Genomic DNA, 21,671 nt, shown 5'->3' on the forward strand with positions numbered 1-21,671 from the left:
CTGGGCGAGGTGCCCATCACAATGCCCATCACACCATGCACACAGTGCCCATCACAGTGCCACACCATGACCACAGTGCCCATCATAGTGCCACACCATGACCACAGTGCCCATCATAGTGCCACACCATGCACAAAGTAACATGCAGAAACAATCATGTGGTTGTACACTGTAGAAAATCTGCAGCATGTTGCATTGTAATCTATATTACAGTTTCTAACAAACAGAACATACTTCCAAAGCCCCCCTCAGGAGAAACTGCTGGCCAAAACAAGGCTATAAAGACAGGAGATCTGAGAAGGAGAGGAGGGATGGGGGCGGGGCTGGGCAGGTCTAAACATGTCTGTCTAAAAAAGATAGGCGGGGTGGGGGCGGGGCTGAGCAAGACAGGGGCAGTTAGAATGAACAGTACGCATGCCTGTGTAGAAGAGAAGGACAACGTTTTCTTGGAAGTGAGAGGCCCCATGCAGAATTCAGGAAAAAGGAATTAAGGTTGTCCCTGAAGAACAGGAAGAAGATCATTGTCTGGCTTTGATTAGACTTTCGAAGCTTGCCAATCAGCTATACAGAAAATTAATAATGTCAAAGATAAAGATATTTTACATAAAATTAATAGAAACATTTTCAATTTTGACTGGACTTCAACTTTACGTTAATCCATCCCACTATTTCCAAGTCAGAACTGCTCAGTTATGAAAAGCTGAGAAAGAGAAGCCACACATGTCCTAAATTAGGTTTAAAACTCTATTGCATGCTTTATTGTTAGAGGGATATGGATCTAAATACAAAATAACACAATTGTATAATGTGTGGCTAGCTTAAGAATTACATTTGTATCTAGCTGAAACCTTTTTCTTTAAATTTTGCCTAAAACAGAAAAGAGTTACTACTCCTGTCAGTTTTCTTTTAGACCGAATTCACCCTGCCCGCAACTTTGATGTCGGGCCCCAACGTGACTTCGGCACGACTTGCATACGACTTCTTTAACAGAAGACAATGCAAATCGTAAGAAAGTCGGACCCCAACTGTAGTGCAAGAACCTTTTTGTAAGTCGGAGTGACTCAAGTCACACCAATCAGAACGATCTCATTGCACTAAATGGGGTCCAACTTCTGATGTGACAAGTGCTTTAAAGTTAGAGCGATTGTCGCATCAGTGTGAACCGGGCCTTATGTCTGTGTCCCAGCTGAGGAGATATACCCACTCTAATTGTCCTGCTGACCACAAAAACAATGTATTACTCAATTCAAAGCAATCACATTGGGTAGAAATGTACTTTAAAACTGGCCACATGGGTAGAAGTAGGCCCACCAGCATGTATTTTAATATATACAGTAGCTTTCTTGGTTAGAAACATCCCCTGATCACATGCTTCAAGAATGTGTTTGCCGAAAGAAGGGAACAAGATGTGCAAACTATCGTACGTATGTCTGCAGAATTGTTGGATGAACCCCCAGGTCATGCGATGGAGCAGGCGTCACAAGTCAAAGCATAGGGCACAAATCTATTGACAATTTCCTAAACTTCTGACTCAGATTGTGTCTGCCTTGATAACTCCACCTCCTCCCTTGCGCCAATCTATAAAATGTTACCTTTATGAAATGGGCCAGGCTGATGTTAACATTCCTGGACTCCTCCTGAATTTCCCCATACCGTATGGTGACATGTGGTATTATGGACAGCAGCAGAGAATGTAAGATATTCTGGAAAGAGTCAGGAAACCTCTGAGGTCTTGGTACCTGCAGTAAAAGAAAATGCAATTAGTATGCAACTTAACCTCACATGTAGCACAGCCAGAATCCCTGGTCTGGGGATACCTATTACATACATAGTTACATAGTTAGTAAGGTTGAATAAAGACACCAGTCCATCTAGTTCAACCTGAGTGAGTGTCTACAATTGTCCCTATACCTCTACATTGTACACTCACATTGGTCCCTACCCTCAAGGAGCCCACAAGCATTCATATACTAGGGCCAATTTTGGACAGAAGCCAATTAACCTACCTGCATGTCTTTGGAGTGTGGGGGGAAACCGGAGTGCCCAGAGGAAACCCATGCAGGCACAGGGAGAACATACAAACTCCAGGCAAGTAGTGTCATGGTTGTGATTTGGACCAGCAACCCTTGTTACTGTTAGGTGAGAGTGCTAACCACTACACCACTGTGCTGTCCTCTGGAAATAGGGGTCATGTTACCTGTGTTTCCAATGCTAATGCAAAGAGGACTACATTTTAAGAGGGCCCTTTAGGGTAGTCATAAAAGAAGTAAAGTGTTAGCTAGGTGTCATCCAAGGATGTCTGTGAAAGAGCGTCCGATCACACTCCCAGCCTCCTAAAACTAAGACCTCATACACACTATTACATTTTCTGCAGATTTTTGTCTTCAGATTTACCAAAACCATGTAGTAGTGCAAGGGTCTGCCTGATTGAATACAAACTCAAAAATAGCCTAATGTAGTGTGCATGGACACATAGGATAACACCATTTAGCTTCTAAGAGCAGAAAAAAATGCTAATAGCTTCTAGGAACTTAAACTTTAAGTTGCAGTAATGTATAAATGAAGCCCAAGGAACGTGGATCGATTTATTTTCTTCTTTTAGTAATTGCCACATTTTACTTCTTAAAGTGGTTGTAAACCCTTATAAACCACTTTGACCTACAGGTAAGCCTAGATTAAGGCTTACCTGTAGGTCCAAGAAATATCTCCTAAACCTATACGGTTTAGGAGATATTTACAAAAAGACAGCCACCGCTGTCTACGGCGCATGCGCCGTAGACAGCGGCGCGCAGGCGCACTGGGCAGGCCGCAGATCGCGACGATATGCCGGCTCCCGTGCGCATGCGCGGGAGTGACGTCATCGCGGCTCCAGCGAATCACAGAGACGGAGCAGCGAGACCCAGAAGTCACTCCGGGATACATGGCAGGCGGCAAACATGAAGACGGAGGTCCGCTTCGGGGGCTTCGTTCTCAGGTAAGTTATTCATAATGAGCTAGTATGCTATGCATACTAACTCATTATGCCTTTGCTTTGCTGGTTGCATTTTTTTTTTAAGTGCCTTTACTTCTTCTTTAAATTTGTAATACTATAGAATAGAAAGCATTGCGTGACACTTCCATGAAAGCTTTATTAAAATTAGTAAAATCTGGTACTCGCAAACGTTCTTTATAGACTTGCTTTGTCACGAAAAACAACCTCTATAAAAAGACCAGCTCAATTATCACTGCACAGAAGAAATCCCTATAGTGTACGCTGTGGGATAGTATGCAGTCTAGCATGTATTACTGCTGAGCTGTTTCAAAGGTGAACCCTATTCATCAGAGCCACTCAATACATTTTACAGGATTGAAGGTGCCGCAACCCCCACCTCCTGCTGTGGTTCCCCCGGTTATCCTGCTCCATCAGAGAGCCTGGGAACCCACTGAATGCTGCCAAGATGGCAAGCAGGAGCAGATCCGGGAACATCTATTCCCCAATCTGCTCTGAAGTCAGTGAACCCAGGAGCCTTCAGCTCTGAGCATTTATGGGTTCAGAGCTGTCAGAATCCCAGTTGAAATGCGTTGGGTAAACAGAAGATTAACACAGGGCAGGGGAGACATTAGGGGGTCTCACAGATTCTTGATGTCTCTATAAAGAGAACTTATCACCTGATAATTCTATCATAAAGGGGTTTGTTAGCTGACTTGTGATAACAGTAAAGTTAAATGAGAAAAAATTTAAAAAGTGATAAAAAAATGATTTATAAAATAAACACATAAATGTATGTAAACAGCGAATATGGTTTCTCCGCAAATGTCAGCATGAAAGCAGTAATTCCAGAGCCATCATTTACTGTTAACTCTAAACCATTACCTGTAAAGGCTTTTAAAGTCACTTATGGACAATCTTGGGTTCTGGAATTTTTTTGTTTGTGTGCACAATTTTGATGCTTGGCATGTTTGGTATATATTTACTTGATGCAACCCTGAATTTTTGATTTTATCATTATCCACTTGCCGACCACCACCTGTATATATACGTCGGCAGAATGGCACGGATGGGCAAAGTAACGTACTCGTACGTTACTTTAAATTTCCCGCCGCGAGCCTGCCGCGACCACCGTGACTGCGCCTGCGGGACCCGCGGACTCGATGTCCGTGGGGATACCCGTGATCGTGTCACGGAGCTGAAGAACAGGGAGATGCCGATGTAAACACAGCAGCTCCCTGTTCTGCCTAGTGACAGGACACTGATCGTCTGCTCCCTGTCATTGGGAGAAGCGATCAGTGTCGTGTCACTGCTAGCTCATCCCCCAGACAGTTAGAAACACGTCCCAGGACACTCTTAACCCTTCCCCGCCCCCTAGTGGTTAACCCCTTGCCTGCCAGTGACATTTTTACAGTAATCAATGCAATTTTATAGCATTGATCGCTGTATTAATGCCAATAGTCCCAAAAATGTGTCAAAATTGTCCAATGTGTCTGCCACAATATCGCAGTCATGATAAAAATCGCTGATCGCTGCCATTACTAGTAAAAAAAAAAACTTATTAATAAAAATGCCATAAATCTGTCCCCTATTTTGTAGATAATATAACTTTTATGCAAACCAATCAATAAACGCTTATTGCAATTTTTTTTAACAAAAGAAGTGGTTAAAGAATAGAACATGTGTACTTAAGTATTGCAACAATGTATTAAGTATTGTAATATTTTATCCAAACAGAAAAATGTAATACCATATTTTCCGGCGTATAAGGCGGCTGGGCATATAAGACGGCCCCCTACTTTTCGATTTAAAAAGTTGGTTTTGTGCTGTACTCACTGTATAAGACGACCCCCTCCTGCGGGAATACTGTATGTTCAGAAACGAAGTTGGCGCCGGGTAACATGCTGTCTCACAGTATACATATAGTATACTGCCCTGAGCCAATCACGGCAAGCTATGCATTCTATTATTGCATACAATGCCTGCTCGGATTGGCAGAGGCTGTTACATCATCAGCCCGCGCCTCTGACTCTCACAGTCAATCCCAGCAGGCTACTGTATGTATCCTGCTCGGATTGGAAGAGGTTGTTACTCCAATCCGAGCAGGCGCTGTATTCATTAATAGAATACATCGATCGCCGGGATTGGCTCAGCGGTGTATATTGTATATATACAGTATTACCGCACACTCGGCGAGTATCCGGAGGGCTTAACATCCAGCGGACGGCTGGCATATGATAACCCCAGCTTTATACCCGGCGTATAAGACGACCCCCGCTTTTTGCCCATTTTTTTTACTGTAAAAGGTCGTCTTATACGCCAGAAAATACAGTACATGCCAGAGATTCCATACTAAGGGTATTGAATTAAAGTGGTTGTTAAGCCATTCTAACCTGTATACACCATCAGCACTGCCTCCAGTTATAGTATCCCCCTCTGTGTTTGATTTATAAAAATAAATGCTGCAAATACCTAATTTCACTGCCGAGATTGCGATCACATGACTGGCCAGCTTTCTCTTTTCCTGCTCTGAGAGATGCAGCAGGCGGGGCTGAGATTCCCCTGCTGATGTCAGTCTGGAGGGGAGGAGGAGAGGAGGAGGAGAGCTGGCTGGTCATGTGATTGCAATCTCGGCTGTGAAATTAGGTATTTACAGCATTTATATTTATAAATCATTCACAGAGGGGGACACTGCAATGGGAGGCAATGCTGATGGTGTATACAGGTTAGTGTTATGAGAGCAGCAGGAGGGGGGAGGGGCGGCTCACACACACAGAGGGGATTGGGGAGGAGGATACAGGAGCAGAGAAGAGAGCAGATAGCAGGCTGCTGATGATGGAGGCATATAAACGGACTACAGTGTCTGGGCTCAGCAGCCATGATACACCGTGGTCAGTTTACAGAAGGGTGGGGAGAAACTGTCAGGATCAGCCAATTTTTAAAGGTGTTACAGAGGAGCAAATCACACAGGAAAAGCACTGTGTCATATGACATGTTTTAAAGGAGCCGGATTCATTTTTTTTGGGAGGGGGAGGGTTAACAAGTACTTTAAAATTCACAGAGGTCTGATCAGTAAAATGATCTTCCAGCAGAGGTCCAAATTGCATGTTTGTCCAATGATTCAGATCATTCACATCACAGCCTCCCTCCACTCTTATATCACAATCCTATTCTTACCTCTGCCCCTTCACAGAAGTGTTCTGACCCCCCCTTCACAACAGCCCACTCCACAATAGTGTCCTCTGCCCCTTCACATCCCCCCACCTCCCACATACACACAGTATTGTCCCCCATAGCACTGTTCTCTGCCCCTCTTACATCACCTAACCCCACAACAGTGACCTCTTCCCCCTTTACACCCCCCCCCCCACACAGTAGTGTCCTCTGCCCCTCCCACATTACCACCCATAGTAGTGTTCACCTCTGCTTCCCCCCTCACAGTAGTGTCCCCTTCACTTTACATCACCCCCTCAACAGAACTGCCCTCCTACACCCCCGTACTCTCTGACACTTTACACCCCCACAGTAGGGCTCACTGCCCCATTAAATCCCCCCCTACACACACACACACACATCTCTGCCCCATATAAATCACCCCCCCCCCCAGTAGTCCCTTCCGACCCTTTCGTCTTACCCCCATATTCCCCCCTTCCCCCCTAACACACACACACACAGACAGTGTCCTACCAACCAATCACTTGGTAGTTAATCTTCAAAGTTATCTTGAGCTGCTCCTGCTCCCACCCTCCATGCAGTGCGCCTTGCTCTCAATCTCTCCTGCCTCCCACTCTCCTCTCTGCTGTGATAATGACAGCGGGGGAGGCTGGGGGACAAAACTAGCTCTTAAACGGCGCAACTGCGGGTCCGGGTGGGGCAATGACTAAATCCAGATCTGGACCGCGGTCCCCCATTTAGTGAGGTTGATTCTATAACCTTGCCCACTCATTTCAAAACAAACAATTGATGCAATTTAAACTCATATGTATTACAGATATGGTGCAGAATTCTGTAACAAATAACTAATATCAGGTTACCTTGATCTTGTTCTCGTCTATAAGGTACAGTGCCATGGCTTTTGCCAATGCTTCGAAGAAAAACCAGGAATACTGCAATAAAAAAGAATGCAATGGATATAGAGTTACAAAGAGCTCTTAAGAATGTGCTTGCTTTAGGTGTTAAGCAAAATGTTTTCACAATTGTTGGGACACCTGACACAGTACAACTGAAGTTTAAAGTATTTTTAAATCATCAACAGGCAAATCAATAGTTCACAATAGTTGGTGATTTCAAATACACTCTCAGGTTTTAAAGATTTGTTTTTGAAAATGTACTAAATTTTGAAGGTTTGGTTAACCCAGATATGACATTTAACAAAAATGTGAGGTTTAGTAGGCATCATCTGTTGCCTTCTTATGTCACTTAGGGGCTCCAGCAGCAAGAGCCGTGATCCAGAGTTCCTGGCTTTGTTTCTGCACCCCTTGGAGTTTTGATGTTCCTATATATTCCGTGGTGATCCCACTTCTGCATATTCCAATAAATAACAAGGAGAGTGGATCACCTACAATAGATTTGGCAAGTTCTTGGATTGTATAAAATCTTTAAACGTTTCTCTCCAGTTTTAGTGGACTGACCTATTTCATGCTTGGTATTCAGTGCCATAAAATCCTTCTATCTCTGTATATAAGGTTACCTTTTTATTGCAATGCGCTCCTTTAAATATTATGGACAGAAGAGCAGCCAAACGGCTATAAGGCTTGCCTGGCAGCTGAAAAATAATACCTAAATGTAGCAGAATTATGGTGTGATTTTAGGAATATTGGGAATATTACTGCTGATGCAGAGTGTGGTCCTAATATGAGATACAGTTATCCTGTCAATGCTTGTAACAACTGTTAGAATGGATGTTAGAACTTCCTCAGTGCAGTAAGTTTTCAGTCTCTCACCAAAACTGAATACCCCATTAGTCATGCGGTCATTTGACTATTATTTTGACTGTTCTGTACAACCGTGATCTAATCTTTTGTGGATCTTCAGCTGCATGTAGAAAACGATTCTGTATATTAAATGCTACTGTACTATGCCTGTTACAGTGACAGGGTTCCATCTAGTGGTTATGTATCAGTACTACATTCCACAAGAAAACACCCAGCTATAAGACAGTTCATTAAATTACAAAAAGAAAAAAGAAATTAATCGATTCACTCAACTTCTGGATAGCAAAAGTATAATGGTATATTGTAAATTTTCTTTTTTTGTTTTTTTTTCATGTGTTTTGTTACTTTTTAAAATGAATATAAATCCTGTATAATAATAATAAGCATAAACTCTTTATTTTACAAATAATCAATCAATATAGACTGCATCAAAATTGGGTGCAGGCACATGCAGGGGGCATTCAGCTGCCTGGAGCAAGTCTGGATTTCTGGAATGTTGCTGCATTGAAGGCAGATAAGAAGCCTGCTTTCTGTTAACTCATCACCATATACTGTCATATACACTATATTACCAAAAGTATTGGGACAGCTGCCTTTACATGCAAATGAAATTTAATGGTATCCCAGTCTTAGTGCGTAGGGTTCAATACTGAGCTGGCCCACCCTTTACAGCTATAAAGGCTTTAACTCTTCTGGGAAGGCTGTCCACAAGGTTTAGGATTGTGTCTATGGGAATGTTTGACCAATCTTCCAGAAGCGCATTTGTGAGATCAGGCACTGATGTAGACGAGAAGGCCTGGCTCACAGTCTCCACTCAAATTCATCCTAAAGGTGTTCTATCGGGTTGAGATCAGGACTCTGTGCAGGCCAGTCAAGTTCCTAAACCCCAAACTCGCTCATCCATGTCTTTATGGACCTTGCTTTGCACAAGTTCATTGAAGTTAATGTGCGTGTAAAGGCAGGTGTCCCAATACTTTTGGTAATATAGGGTATGTCCCAGTTTAGGTGCTTTTATGCCAATCACCTCTGCCTGCTCTAGGTCAGCACAGAGACTAGTCAACCCAACAACCATTAGAGGTTTAATTTCTCTTTTAGTGATGTAAAGACACCAGTGATGCCTGAATTACCAAGCTGGTATATTTAAATCAGCATTGATTATGCCTGCTAAGCTCCACACATAGCCAATGCCTGTATCACTGCTTCAGCTCAGTGCACCTTTTTTCATTGTTACAAAGGAGCCATGGATACTACTACATTGTAGCAAAGTGTCATTTCTTCAATGTTGTCACATGAAAAGATATAATAAAATATTTACAAAAATGTGAAGGGTGTACTAACTTTTGTGAGATACTGTATGTCCCAGTTTGGGTTCTTATATTGTTTTAAAGAAGGAGCTACACTTTTCAGATGTGCATTTGCATGGTAGTGTGGCTTCAGATGTACTTTTTGTATTGCCTGGTAGAGCCCCAGTATGTCACCCTAAAGTCAGCTGATCTCCCCTACAAAGAATATTATTTTAATACCTTTAACAGCTTATTAATAGCCAGGAAATCTGCAGACTGTTTCAGCACCATGATCATTGCTGTAGCCAGAATTTCATGCAGTGCTTTGCCCTGAGGAGAATTTGGCTTCTGGGTCTTAAAGACATACTGCAAAATCAAATACAAAAATATATATTATCATTATGAAAACAATAAAATGATCACACAATCACTAACATGAGGGAGGGATTTAACTCCGTTTATTATTTGATCTTATGAAGATTTTCTCCTTATATTGCTCAATTCACAAACACACAAGCAAATTGATCACTTAATGGAAGTCTTCATGTGTATCTATGGTCAAAATGTAAAATCTTATATTCATTCTCGCATTGTATTTCAATTATTATCCTAACTCGAAAAACTGTGCTTGGAAAACAGAAAATGACAGTGAAAGGATTGAATGGTGCAAACAAAAATGAGAAGCAGCGGCTGTGCTGCAAGATATTTTCACAGACCAAAATGAATAAATCAAAAGAGGAAGCCGTCCTATAAACAAGTGATTCGAAATATATAAATCAAAGCATAATTAAATATAATATGGTATTACAGTACCAACATAAATAGCAAGTGAACAATTGTGTGACACCCATGTTCATAAAAGTCCAAGTGTAAGGCCCCTTTCACACGGACGGCTGTTCTGCCGCAGTTTAGCATGCTTATTTTTTTCCGGAAAATTCAACACTCCAGGCACAGCGATCAGCTGCATTTGTACAGTGCGATTACCTGCGTTTATGTGCGTTTCTGTGCAGTGGCGTTCAGCTGCAGTCATCTAATATAGTCATTCCCATAGCAACCCTTTTTTTTGATTTTTTTTTGGTCCCTTGAATCCCTTCTCACGCTTTTATCCGCAGTTGACACAAAAGACTGTGATTACTTGTGATTATGTGCGTATAGCTGCGCTACATTGCACCTGGATGCATTCAATTCTATTTTTTCTATTTGCACCGAACCGCATGTAACGAAATCGCAGCTAAACGCTGTGTGTGAATGGGGCCATAGGAAAGCATTGTGTGCTTTTAGCTGCGGTAGAAAACTAGAAAATCTGCAGCTAAAATCACCATTCTATCTGTCCGTGTGAAAGGGGCCTTAGTACACGGGTCCCTACCCTCAAGGAGCCCACAATCCAAGATCCCCATTCATATACCAGGGCCAATTTTGGACAGAAGCCAATTTACCTACCAGCATGTCATTGGAATGTGGGAGGAAACCGGAGTACCCAGAGGAAACCCACACAGGCACAGGGAGAACATGCAAACTCCAGGCAGGTAGAGACGTGGTTGAGATTTGAACCAGCGACCCTTTTTACTGCTACTGCTATGACTTCATCAGGGGATGAAGTCATGACCTGTGACGTAATGCATAGGGAAGTTACTGGATTAAAGAGGAAGTAAACCCTGATGGGTTTACTTCCTCTTTCATTCCCTGCAAAGGCAAAGCATAATGGACTACTATGCATCGCATAGTAGCCCATTATGTGTCACTTACCTGACACAGGAGCCAGCGATGTCACCGCTGTCCCCTGTAGTCCGGCGCATCCATATTTTCGGTGGGGTCTCGCAGCTCTGCCGCTGTCATTCTGCGGAGCCGCGATGACGTCACTCCCGCGCATGCGCACGGGAGCCGACACGCGCGGCAGCTCCGTTGTTGGAAATGCCGCGCTCAGTGCGCCTGCGGTGCCTGTCTTCGGGCAAATATCTCCTAAACCGTATAGGTTTAGGAGATATTTCTTGGACCTACAGGTAAGCCTTAATCTAGGCTTACTTGTAGGTCAAAGTGGTTTGTAAGGGTTTACAACCACTTTAAGGAACAACCGGAAGTGACGCAATAGAGATGTTTGTAACACCGCACATTGTTTGATCTGCCTGTCGTTTACAGCATTGTTGTAAGTAGCCATTTTTTAAACATAAATAAACCTATTTGAGATATATTATGCTATGGGATCTTCCTTCTTATTCCCCGCTTTCATTTGCCGTGGATGAACGGGTGAACTAACCAACTGGGAGCCATTATTGCAATACAGCACTCGTAAGGACATCATCCCTGGTTAACACACTCAGGAGGGCTCATCATTAGAAATATCTGAGTGGCAATTCTTATACATTTAGAGGTACCGTATATACTCGAGTATAGGCCGACCCGAATATAAGCCGAGGCCCCCAATTTACCCCCAAAAAAACTGGCAAACTTATTGACTCGTGTATAAGCCGAGGGTAAGACATGCCTGTCCATCCCTGTGTGTGTGTCCGTCCATCCCTGTGTGTCCGTCCATCCCTGTGTGTCCGTCCATCCCTGTGTGTCCGTCCATCCATCCCTGTGTGTGTGTGTCTCCATCCATCCATCCATCCCTGTGTGTGTGTGTGTGTGTGTGTGTGTGTGTGTGTGTGTGTGTGTGTGTGTGTGTGTGTGTGTGTGTCCAGCCTACCTGTGTCCTGAGCCTTTGTCCCGAGCCTCCGTCCCGTGCCGAGCCTCCTTGCCTCCGTGCCTCGCCGCCGTGCCTCGCCGCCATGCCTTGCCTCCGGTCCCGTCCCGTCCCGTCCCGTGCCGTGCCGTCCTGTGCCTTGCCTCCGTCCCGTGCCCTCTTCGTTCGTCGGCGGCCATTGTAAAATTCAAAAGCTGCGCCGCCGCCTTCGCCTGTGATAGGCGGAACACTGAATTTCCCAGCAGCCTGTGTTCCGCCTATCACAGACGTCGTATCATCCTCGTCCGTAGTACGAGGATGATACGAAGTCCGTGATAGGCGGAACACAGGCTGCTGGGAAATTCAGTGTTCCGCCTATCACAGGCGAAGGGGGAGCCGGAGGCGCGGCTTTTGAATCAGAATGGCCGCTGTCTGTCTGCTCGACACGCTGATCGAGCGGGCAGACAGCGATGACTCGAGTATAAGCCGAGGGGGGCACTTTCAGCCTCAAAAAAGAGGCTGAAAATCTCGGCTTATACTCGAGTATATACGGTAAGCACATAGAGAGCACTAAGTGGAGAACACGAAGAGTACACAGTGGATGTCACCTGAAGAGTTTGCCTGTCACATTGCTGCACACCAGCACTTTTTGCACTAATTTGCACGTTTACTGTTTATGGATGGACTTTTATGGGTATCACTACTAAATAGGACTGTATTGGTACACCTACACACACTTAAAGGTGTACACAAAGGATCATTTGATACTCAGAACTTTATGATTATCTTGCACCATTTTGCACCATTTAGTGTTCATTCAGTTATTATTTAATATTTAGCACCTGATGATGATTTGCATGATTTTGCACTATATTAATTGTACGTTTTAATTATCTGCACAGCAGCAGCTATTTTATTCACTTTATGAATTTATGGTAATGTGTTGTGCATTTTTTGAAAATAATTTTTTTTTTTTTTTTTTTTTTTTAATTTATTTTTATTGAAAGTTTTTCAACACAGTAATAACATACAAACATAACCTCCCCCCCGCCCATCCCAACCATACCCACCCCCCACCCGACCAAACTCCCACCCGTGCAGCCCTCCATTCTCCTTCCGGAGCTCAGTCTGTAATCATTGACAGCATCACATATATAAGAAACACATTATTTGTACCGTTACTGAGTATTTAGCTACCCAAGATGGGGATGTTATCCAATCCGAGAGGTAGCACCCTCCCACCCCGCCCCTCCCCCGACATACCAGGAGTACACCACCAGCCAAGCAATCAATTCACAGTGTCCGCGGCATCAAGCCAACACCTCCACACCTTCTCAAATTTGTTAGGACACCCTCTGCTGAGATAAGTGGCTTTGTATAACGGTAAAGCTTTATTAATTAAACCTTTCCAATAAGAAACCGTAGGAGGTTCGGGTTTCTTCCAACATAGCAGGATAGATTTGCGGGCATAAAACAACGCCAGAGAGATCAGAGTCCTCTGCGCCCTTCGAGGTGCCAACTCCTCCACCAGTCCGAGCAAACATACCGCAACTGTGACTGGAATCGGCACCGAAAGGACAGATTGTATAACCTGCGTCACTCCATTCCAGAACTCCTCAATCCGCGGACACAGCCAAAACACATGGTCAAAATCAGCCCGGTCAGCTGTGCAGCGCCAGCAGCCCCCCATCCCGGTACCGTAAATTCTAGCCAGTCTGGCTGGGGTGTAGTATACTCTATGTAAGATTTTAAACTGTATAAGTCTGTCTCTAGCCGATACTAGGGTCTGAAACGGGTATCCCCACATGTCGTCCCAATCCTCCCCTCCAAAGTCAGGTACCAAGGCACTCCAAACTTCTCTACATTGTTGTACAGGTTTCGGCCTGTCCGAGAACAACAGTTTGTACACAACGGAGAGAGGCTGTTTTAGATCCTCTGTCCGCAGCACAATTTCCAGAGGTGACACCCCCAACTGCAGAGCCCCCGGACCGAACTGAGAAAGAAAAGCATGTCGCAACTGTAAGTACCGAAAAAAATACCAATTGGGAAGATCATGTTGTACCTTAAGCTGATCAAACGTCAAAAGCTGCCCCCCTCCTACCACATGCTTTAGCATTTTAACACCTACCCTGGCCCATATCACCGGATCCGGTATACCCCCAAAATGTGACAAATTAGGATTGAACCATAGAGGAGTGTCGGGAGACCAACTCCCTTCCGGCTGTTTCATCAAGGTCTGTGCTTTCCCCCAGGCCCGGATCGTTGCCCGCATAGAAGCCGTCAGAACTGGTGAAGCCCCTGGACCTCTATACACCAAATGGGACAGACTCTCATACGAGCCCAAAAGGGCCGCCTCCAGTACATTTGCCGAATCCCCGTCCTCCCGTGTCAGCCACCGTCTAGCGACTACCATTTGCCCAGCCAGATAATACTTAAAAAGATCCGGCAATGCCAAGCCACCCTGGCCCCACGGCTCCTGCAAAACCCTGAGACCTATTCGGGGATGCGTAGCGGCCCATAAAAAGGATCCAAAAAGACTATTAACCCTCCTAAAAAATGAGCAGGGAACCCAAATGGGAGAATTACGTAAGAGGTAAAGGAATACAGGCAGAACCTTCATTTTGAGCAGGTTGAAAATAATTTATTTGTGTAGTTTGCACAGTAGCAGTTTGCACAGCAGCTAAAAAATCGCATGCACAGCAAATAATTTATTCATGTAGTTTGCACAGTAGCAGTTTTGCACAGCAAATAATTTGTTTGCGTAGTTTGTACAGTAGCAGTTTTGCACAGCAGCTAAATAATCCCATGCACAGCAGCAATTTGCATTAAGATTCACCATTAGTATTGATATAATTATTGATTTATTGCATTTTATCTATGAAGTAGAACACATTTCAAACAAGGATTTTCCATCTTTGTAGTAATATTTGGTATTTAGTTTGCGCTGATCACCTTTTTTATTTATTTTTGTTCAAGTGCATGGTATATACTTTAGGTCTAGCAGCAATCGAACCGACATACCACATTAAGATATTTTTCACTTTGATAGGGCGAGGGAACCCTATTTTTCTATTACCAGTAAAATTGCTGGCCCCAGACGATGTCACGTGTGATGAAACGCATAAGGGAGAAGCAACATGATGACGTCATCAGGTGTTCCATGAAGTGTGGGAGGCTTCTATGTTTTTAGCCAGCTGGAAATTTTGCTATGCAATTTAATAATTCAGACATGTAAGTGCAATCTATCTTTATAATAAAGCAAATAGTAAAGTTTACACTATGTGGAGATTCTTCTTTTAAGTTGATTGCAACCATATTTGGATACTATCGTGATAAGAAGTACAGCTCATATCCTTATTCTTGAGTGGATTTTGCAGGAGAGTCCTGGGAGTACCCTGGCCAGGGTGTTTGGCCACATGCTCATCTGACCTCTCTTAAATAGAGGGTACAATAAATCTGGTAAGCCTGCATTTTGTTTAGGGTGATGGTGTCACAATCTGGAGATTTGGTGGTTTGATGTTCTCTATTCCCATCTGATTTGTTTCAATCCTTCATGAACTCTTTTTCTCTGAGAACTTTATCAGCTTATCAGTGTACTTGCACTTGGATAAACATAGGTGTCACACAATTGTTCACATGTTGTTTATGTTGGTACTGTAATACCATATTATATTTTATTCAGTTTTGATTCATAAATTTGTTATCACTTGTTTAAAGTGCACCTTGCTCTTTTGATTAATTATATTTCAAATGTTTCTAACCTACTCCTCCAAGCATTTACTCACTCATCTCATAGAGCCTGCCTTTTGAACTATAGAGGTGCTGGGAGGAGGAGTTTCAGGAACGGGGTCAGTACAGGAATCACACCTTGCAGGCAGCAAAGTACCATGGGATGTGTAGTCCTCAGAAACTAAAACTAAACAGCAAAGGAGAAGCTACAAAACATACAAGGAATCAGGACGTTGTGGAGAGAGATGGTCAGCAGTATCCCCTCTGATAACCTCTGTGAAATGACTTGTGTCCATAGTCAACTTTAAAATAAAGAACCAATCGAATTGTCTTACCTTAATAAAAGAACGGAGGTAGTGATCCAAACCTTCTTCATGGCATTTTGACACAATATGAAGAAGAACCCTGACACAAAAAGGAAATATCTAAAATAATCAATGCTGATATAAAGAAGAAAATTTGTAGAAATGTAACAGCTATAGTAGCAAGTTGCCTGAAAACACTCAGTCGTTTTTGTGTTTGCGATTACCTGGAACCTGCTCTACAGTGAATCCAGCATTTTCCTATGGGCTTTTCAGAGACAACATATTGGCCTTCTGTGTGCAACCTATAGAAACTCTATGGTTCAAAATGGTATTAAAGACTTACAGAGTACAATTCGAAGCAACCTCATCTTCATGGGAAAGTGTTGTCAAAACTTGAAAGAGCTGCATAAGAATAACGGGCAGGAACTGGATCATTACATGGACTTCCATGGCATGCAAACACTAGAAAAAAACAAAAATCTTGTTATGTCTCAAGATTACACTGCAATGTATATAATTCTCCACTAGGTGGCAGGAGAAACATTAGTAAAATCATTCAATCAAGGCATCCAAGTTTACTGGGAGCATTATGGGGGGTTTCTGAAGGAAATATTAGTCTGGCAGGAGATTACCATTATACTCAGTGGTAGGTGGAAATGTAAGATTTGTGGTTCACATTAGACTACTGATTAAAAAAAAAATTTTTAGGAAAAAAGTTATTGGAAAAAGATGGCCTTGACAATTACAGTTATTAATGAGTTGATAGAACACATACAAACACAATACCTTCAAATACTTTACAAGGTCACCAGGAACTTCCTTAGAACCAGGCACAATCTTCTGGCAGAACTCAAAGAAATTATACAGATGTAAATCCTAAAATTAGATTAAGTGTCAGGTTTATCATCTGATTACAGATAAAAAATAGCCTATTTATTGTAGTTAATCTATCAACATATATATCACTTTTTACTGCAGATGTTGCACCAATTTGCATCTATTTCTGCCCCAAAAGGCGCTTGGAATCTAATATTATTTCATAATAACACAGACATGAATAATACGGTAGCACCCTTCTGATACATTGAATGGTGGCACATGCCCTGATTATAAGCCTGAGGTTTTTTTTTTCCAAATGATTATCTGCTCAAATGAGCTCACAGCATTTTCAAAGCAGTCATCTATAGCAACCAATGGGATTTGTGTTTTAAATATACCAAAAAAATCTAGCTAGAATAGGCAAAATTTGCAACATTTTTAAAGCGGTTGTATAGTCTTTTTTTTTTTTTTACTTTTACCTACAGGTAAGCCTATAATAAGGCTTACCTGTAGGTAAAAAAAAAAATCTCCTAAACCTGTATGGTTTAGGAGATATTCCCCTCGCAATGAGCCGCTGACTGCAGCGGCGAATGCACACAGGGGATACTCGGCTGGAAGCCCGGCAGATGCCGGACCCTGGCGGAAAGAAATCTCCCAGGCGCATGCCCGGGAGTGATGATATCGCTGCTCTGGCCACTCACAGTGCTGGAGCCGCGATACCCGGAAGACACGCTGAGGGAACATGTCAGCTCCCTCGGCGTGTATCAGGTAAGATGTCAGGGCCTCGTTCTAAGGTATTTCATAATGAGCTAGTATGTGGTGCATACAAGCTCATTATGCCTTTTTCCTTTAAGGGTTGGAAAAAAAAAAAGAATTTTCAGCGGGTTTACTACCGCTTTAAATAAATGTAATAAGTTAGTCTCACGGTTTCTAATTTAGAAATATAAATCCAATCCTCAGGGCACACACAGAGCATTGGACCATTTACTTTCTCGACAAACTCTTCTTGACCTCCTCCTTGTTGTCCTTCTAGTCAGGAAGAGCACCGTTATTGCCAGTACACGAGTTAGAAGTCTCTCCGGGCTCACAGGAGAATAATCCAGGGCTTTTCATAGGTTATAAATGTAACATTTGGTGACTGATTTGGTACAGCATATTTAGTGTCAGGGGCGGACTGACCATTGGGCCACTCGGGCACTGCCCGAGGGCCCCATCAGGGTTGCCAGCCTCAGTAAAACCAGAGACAATATGTAAAAAAATTTTTTTACATCTGTCTCAGAAATGTCCTTTACCGACATCCTTTTGGTCTAAAAATCTTGAGATTATAGCTGCCCCACCTCTCCAGTACCTTCTCAGCCAATAGAAACATGTCTGTGTATACTGTGTGATTGTATACTGTGTGTGTGTGTGTGTGTTTGTGTCTACTGTGTGGCACCATAATCTTTGATTGCCTGGGGGCCCCATAACCTCCTATTGCCCGTGGGCCCCATGAGTTGTCAGTCCGCCCCTGTTTAGTGTAGTTACTTAGGAAAGCAGACAAAGAAGCTGCTGTTGCACAACTGCTGGCAAACTTGGACATCCAATATCCTATAAATATGGCAAGAGTGCATGCATGAAGAGTTGTTTCAAATTAATATTGTGACAGAAGAGTGAGCTTAACAGAACATGCATGGAGACTGATCAGCTTTAGCCCCTTTGCTAAGTGGTCCTTTTATTGAGAAAACAGGGCAGGGATCCGGGCACCTCAAGGGACAAACAGCAACAGGATACAAGGATTATGTGGGACTGGAAGGGGAAGCACAACCAGATGGTCTCATGTGGCTTGATTTAACTCAGAGTCAATGCAGGTAGAAATTTTCAGGAGGGAGATGCAGCAGGAAAACAGAAAGAGTCATAGACTTCCTGTATTGCCTGCCCTCAATTCAAGGTCCATGCAGGTAGCACATCACAGGAGAGAAGGAACTCAAAGGTAGCAGAGTCACAGCATCCTTGTGTGACCTAGTCTCCCCTCAGGGTTCAAGCAGGTAGCCTATTGCAGGAGGGAAAAACGGCAGGAAGGTACTCACAGGGTAACAGAGTCACAGGATACCAGGGCTTCAACTCAGGCCCCATGCAGGTAGCACATTGCAGAAGGGGGACATAACAGGGTGGTACTTACAGGACAGCAAGTCTCAGATCACAGGGCATGGATCACAAGGCAGCATCAGTGTCAGGATGGGAAGTAAGGAGCATCTGGAGGGATGTAGCAGGGTTTTGGAGGAGGTGGAGGGCCTAAGGGACCTGACAACAGCCTAGTCTATAGGCCCCCAAGGCCCTGTGGCCTGGCTGCAACCCAGGTCAATGAAGGCAGAAACATGTTCCAGAAGGTAGCAGGGAGGACGAGAATAAATACAAAGCCCTTTGCTCAAGTGTTTACATACCTGAGCTGGGGCGCGATCATTTAACTAGGCAGTCCTAGTGACAGGCTCCTTCTATTTTCACCGTACCCTTTAGTATCGTGTGGTGGCTGGACCTACGTGCAGGCGCTGGGGAGTTGGATGGTGGCTAGTTGTGCATTTTCTATCCCTACGACAAACACTATTTACCTTCAATTGCTTTTTTGTCCATGACATAAAATATTTCACATGAATGTGTTAACCAAACAGAGATTATTCTATTTTGAGGAACATGCTTTTCTCAAGCAAGCATCTGTAAAGCTTGTGCACTTACTTGGGTATAGACTGTGGACTCCAAATGGCTTCTGATTTTAAAGAGCGGCTTGGCACCATCCACCCACTTGATATCATTACTACTCTATATTCAAACAGAGAAAAGAACAAATTCAGTAAAATCTTTAGCAATTTTAGACTTTTGCTAATAGAAGTCCTAAGAGTGGGCACATTAAGGTACCTACTATTACTTTTGTTAATCAAATAAGACCCTCTGAAGTATGCTCCTCTGAAATGAGTACTTGATACTAGGCGTTGGCTTCTTTGACTTCAAGGCTAAGCCCTCTAGTTACCTTTTCCATGTTCAATGACAGGGCCTCAGTGACCAGTCAGGACACATTCATTGGACAGGATAAATACAGTTGGTATACTTAGTCATGAATGTAGTACCCTGGTAACAAAACACATCTACTTTCAGCTAGGTCAGGGGTCTCCAAACTCTCTAAACAAGGGGACAATTTACTGTCTTTCATACTTTGGGGGGGGGGGGGGGGCACACTGTGGCTAGTGGGGGTAGAAAAAGTCCTGGTGTCAGTGGTAGTAAACAATGCCTTAACTTTAATGGGAGGAAAAATTCCCCATCACTGATGTCAGTGTGCAAAATAGTGCCCCATCATTGGTGTCAATGGAAGGAATAGTGTATCATCATTGGGGTCAGTGGGAGGAATAGTGCCCAATTGTTGGTGTGATTGGCAGGAACTATGCCGAACTATACCCCTACTGGTGGTGTCAGTGGCAGGAATAGTGCCCCATCATTGGTGTCAGTGGGAGGAATAGTGATCCAATGTTTGCGTCAGTAGCAATAATTATGCCGCCATTGTTGGTGTCAGGAGGAATAGTGCCCCAAGGGCCAGTTAAAGCCAAGCAATAAGCCGGATCCGCCCCCCGAGCCACAGTTTGGAGACCACTGAGCTAGGAAAACAGAAGATGAATCTTTGGATAACACCTTTTCTCCTTTGGAAAACTTATTTTAAAACAGGTTTGCTTTAAGGTTAAGTTTTTATCTTTCACAAATCCCTGTTTTAAGTATTGGGTATATTTGAAAGGCCGTGAATGATGCTGGCCATAAACAAATTCATTTTTCATGCAACCAACTACTCCAATTGATACTGTTTGGGGTAAAAACATACAAAAAAAATGAAATCGATCACCAAATGATCAGCCTGAAAATGAAACTTTTCTTATCATCCAGTATTTTTCATTTGATCCTTAAAAATTGTTGGAAAGTGACTAAAATAATAGTGAAGGCCAACTAATAATTCATAGATCCAGAATAATAATGCCTTCATTTTGCTAAATGATCATATAGATACATGTATGACCAGCAGAAGAGATGAGCTCTTTACGCATGTACATTTAGAGAATGCTGTCATATGCTTAGTGTGATCCCCCTGTAGAATGTGATAAGCAGAGGTTATACCTTCCTTGTATCTGGATCAGTCTGACTCAGATATCCGGGGGGAAGACTGGCAGACACTGGCAGCTGCTGGTCTGATGTGATAACTCTTCCCTCCTTCAGCAGACGGACCCAACTATACCCAACTGTAAATGAGAACAGAACAGAGGAGCCTTATGAAATATACCTAATAATAATAATAATAATAATGATAATAATAACACAGATGTAATAAAGATATGTCAGATTGCACTGTTTGCTAATGCTCGGTTCACACAGTGGGCGGTACTACTTGCAGCGCCGCGACCTGCACATGATCAGCGGCGACTTGCAAAACGACTTCTGTATAGAAGTCAATGCAAGTCGCCCGAAGTCGCCGCAAAAGTAGTACAGGAACCTTTTTTCTAAGTCGGAGCGACTTGAGTCGCTCCTATTAGAACGGTTCCATAGTACAGAACGGAGTGCGACTTGTCAGGCGGCGAAGTCGCCTGGACAAGTCGCCCCTGTGTGAACCGAGCCTAAAAGCAACATCCCCCTGCATTTTTAATTTTTTTATGTGGCAATGCATGTTAAAATGGTTATTACTGTAAATAAATTTTGCTTTATATTAAGCAAATACCAGTGTATACAGTACTGTAGGTAGTGCAATGTTATTTGCTGTGTGAAGTGCAAATTAAGCGTTTTACCTAGTTGACTTTTTGGGGTTGATTTACTAAAGGAAAACAGACTGTGCACTTTGCAAAGTGCAGTTGCTCCAGAACTTAGTAAATTAAGTGAAGCTTAACTTTGCAAAGAGTACCCAATCACATGCAAGGAAAAAAAAACAGCATTTTAGCTTGCACATAATTGGATAATGGAAGTCAGCAGAGC

General features: G+C 43.2%; 1 protein-coding gene across 2 annotated transcripts in view; it reads right to left on the bottom strand.

Annotated features, from left to right (window-relative positions):
* The window catches only part of DOCK11 (dedicator of cytokinesis 11), a 551,771-nt gene that overhangs the window by 384,724 nt on the left and 145,376 nt on the right, over positions 1-21,671 (bottom strand). For both annotated transcript variants that reach the window (XM_077493986.1, XM_077493985.1), the window contains exons 21-28: positions 20,826-20,947; positions 19,407-19,490; positions 16,665-16,754; positions 16,222-16,340; positions 15,909-15,978; positions 9,426-9,551; positions 7,003-7,074; positions 1,593-1,739 (exon numbers count right to left, since the gene is read on the bottom strand). In XM_077493986.1, coding sequence (XP_077350112.1) covers positions 1,593-1,739; positions 7,003-7,074; positions 9,426-9,551; positions 15,909-15,978; positions 16,222-16,340; positions 16,665-16,754; positions 19,407-19,490; positions 20,826-20,947 — 830 coding nt within the window. The remainder of the gene's footprint in view (positions 1-1,592; positions 1,740-7,002; positions 7,075-9,425; positions 9,552-15,908; positions 15,979-16,221; positions 16,341-16,664; positions 16,755-19,406; positions 19,491-20,825; positions 20,948-21,671) is intronic.

The sequence above is a fragment of the Lithobates pipiens genome, unplaced genomic scaffold (assembly GCF_037356315.1).
Source record: "Lithobates pipiens isolate NorthernLeopardFrog02 unplaced genomic scaffold, aLitPip1_a1.2 Scaffold_1, whole genome shotgun sequence".
In the NCBI taxonomy this organism is placed as follows: domain Eukaryota; kingdom Metazoa; phylum Chordata; class Amphibia; order Anura; family Ranidae; genus Lithobates; species Lithobates pipiens.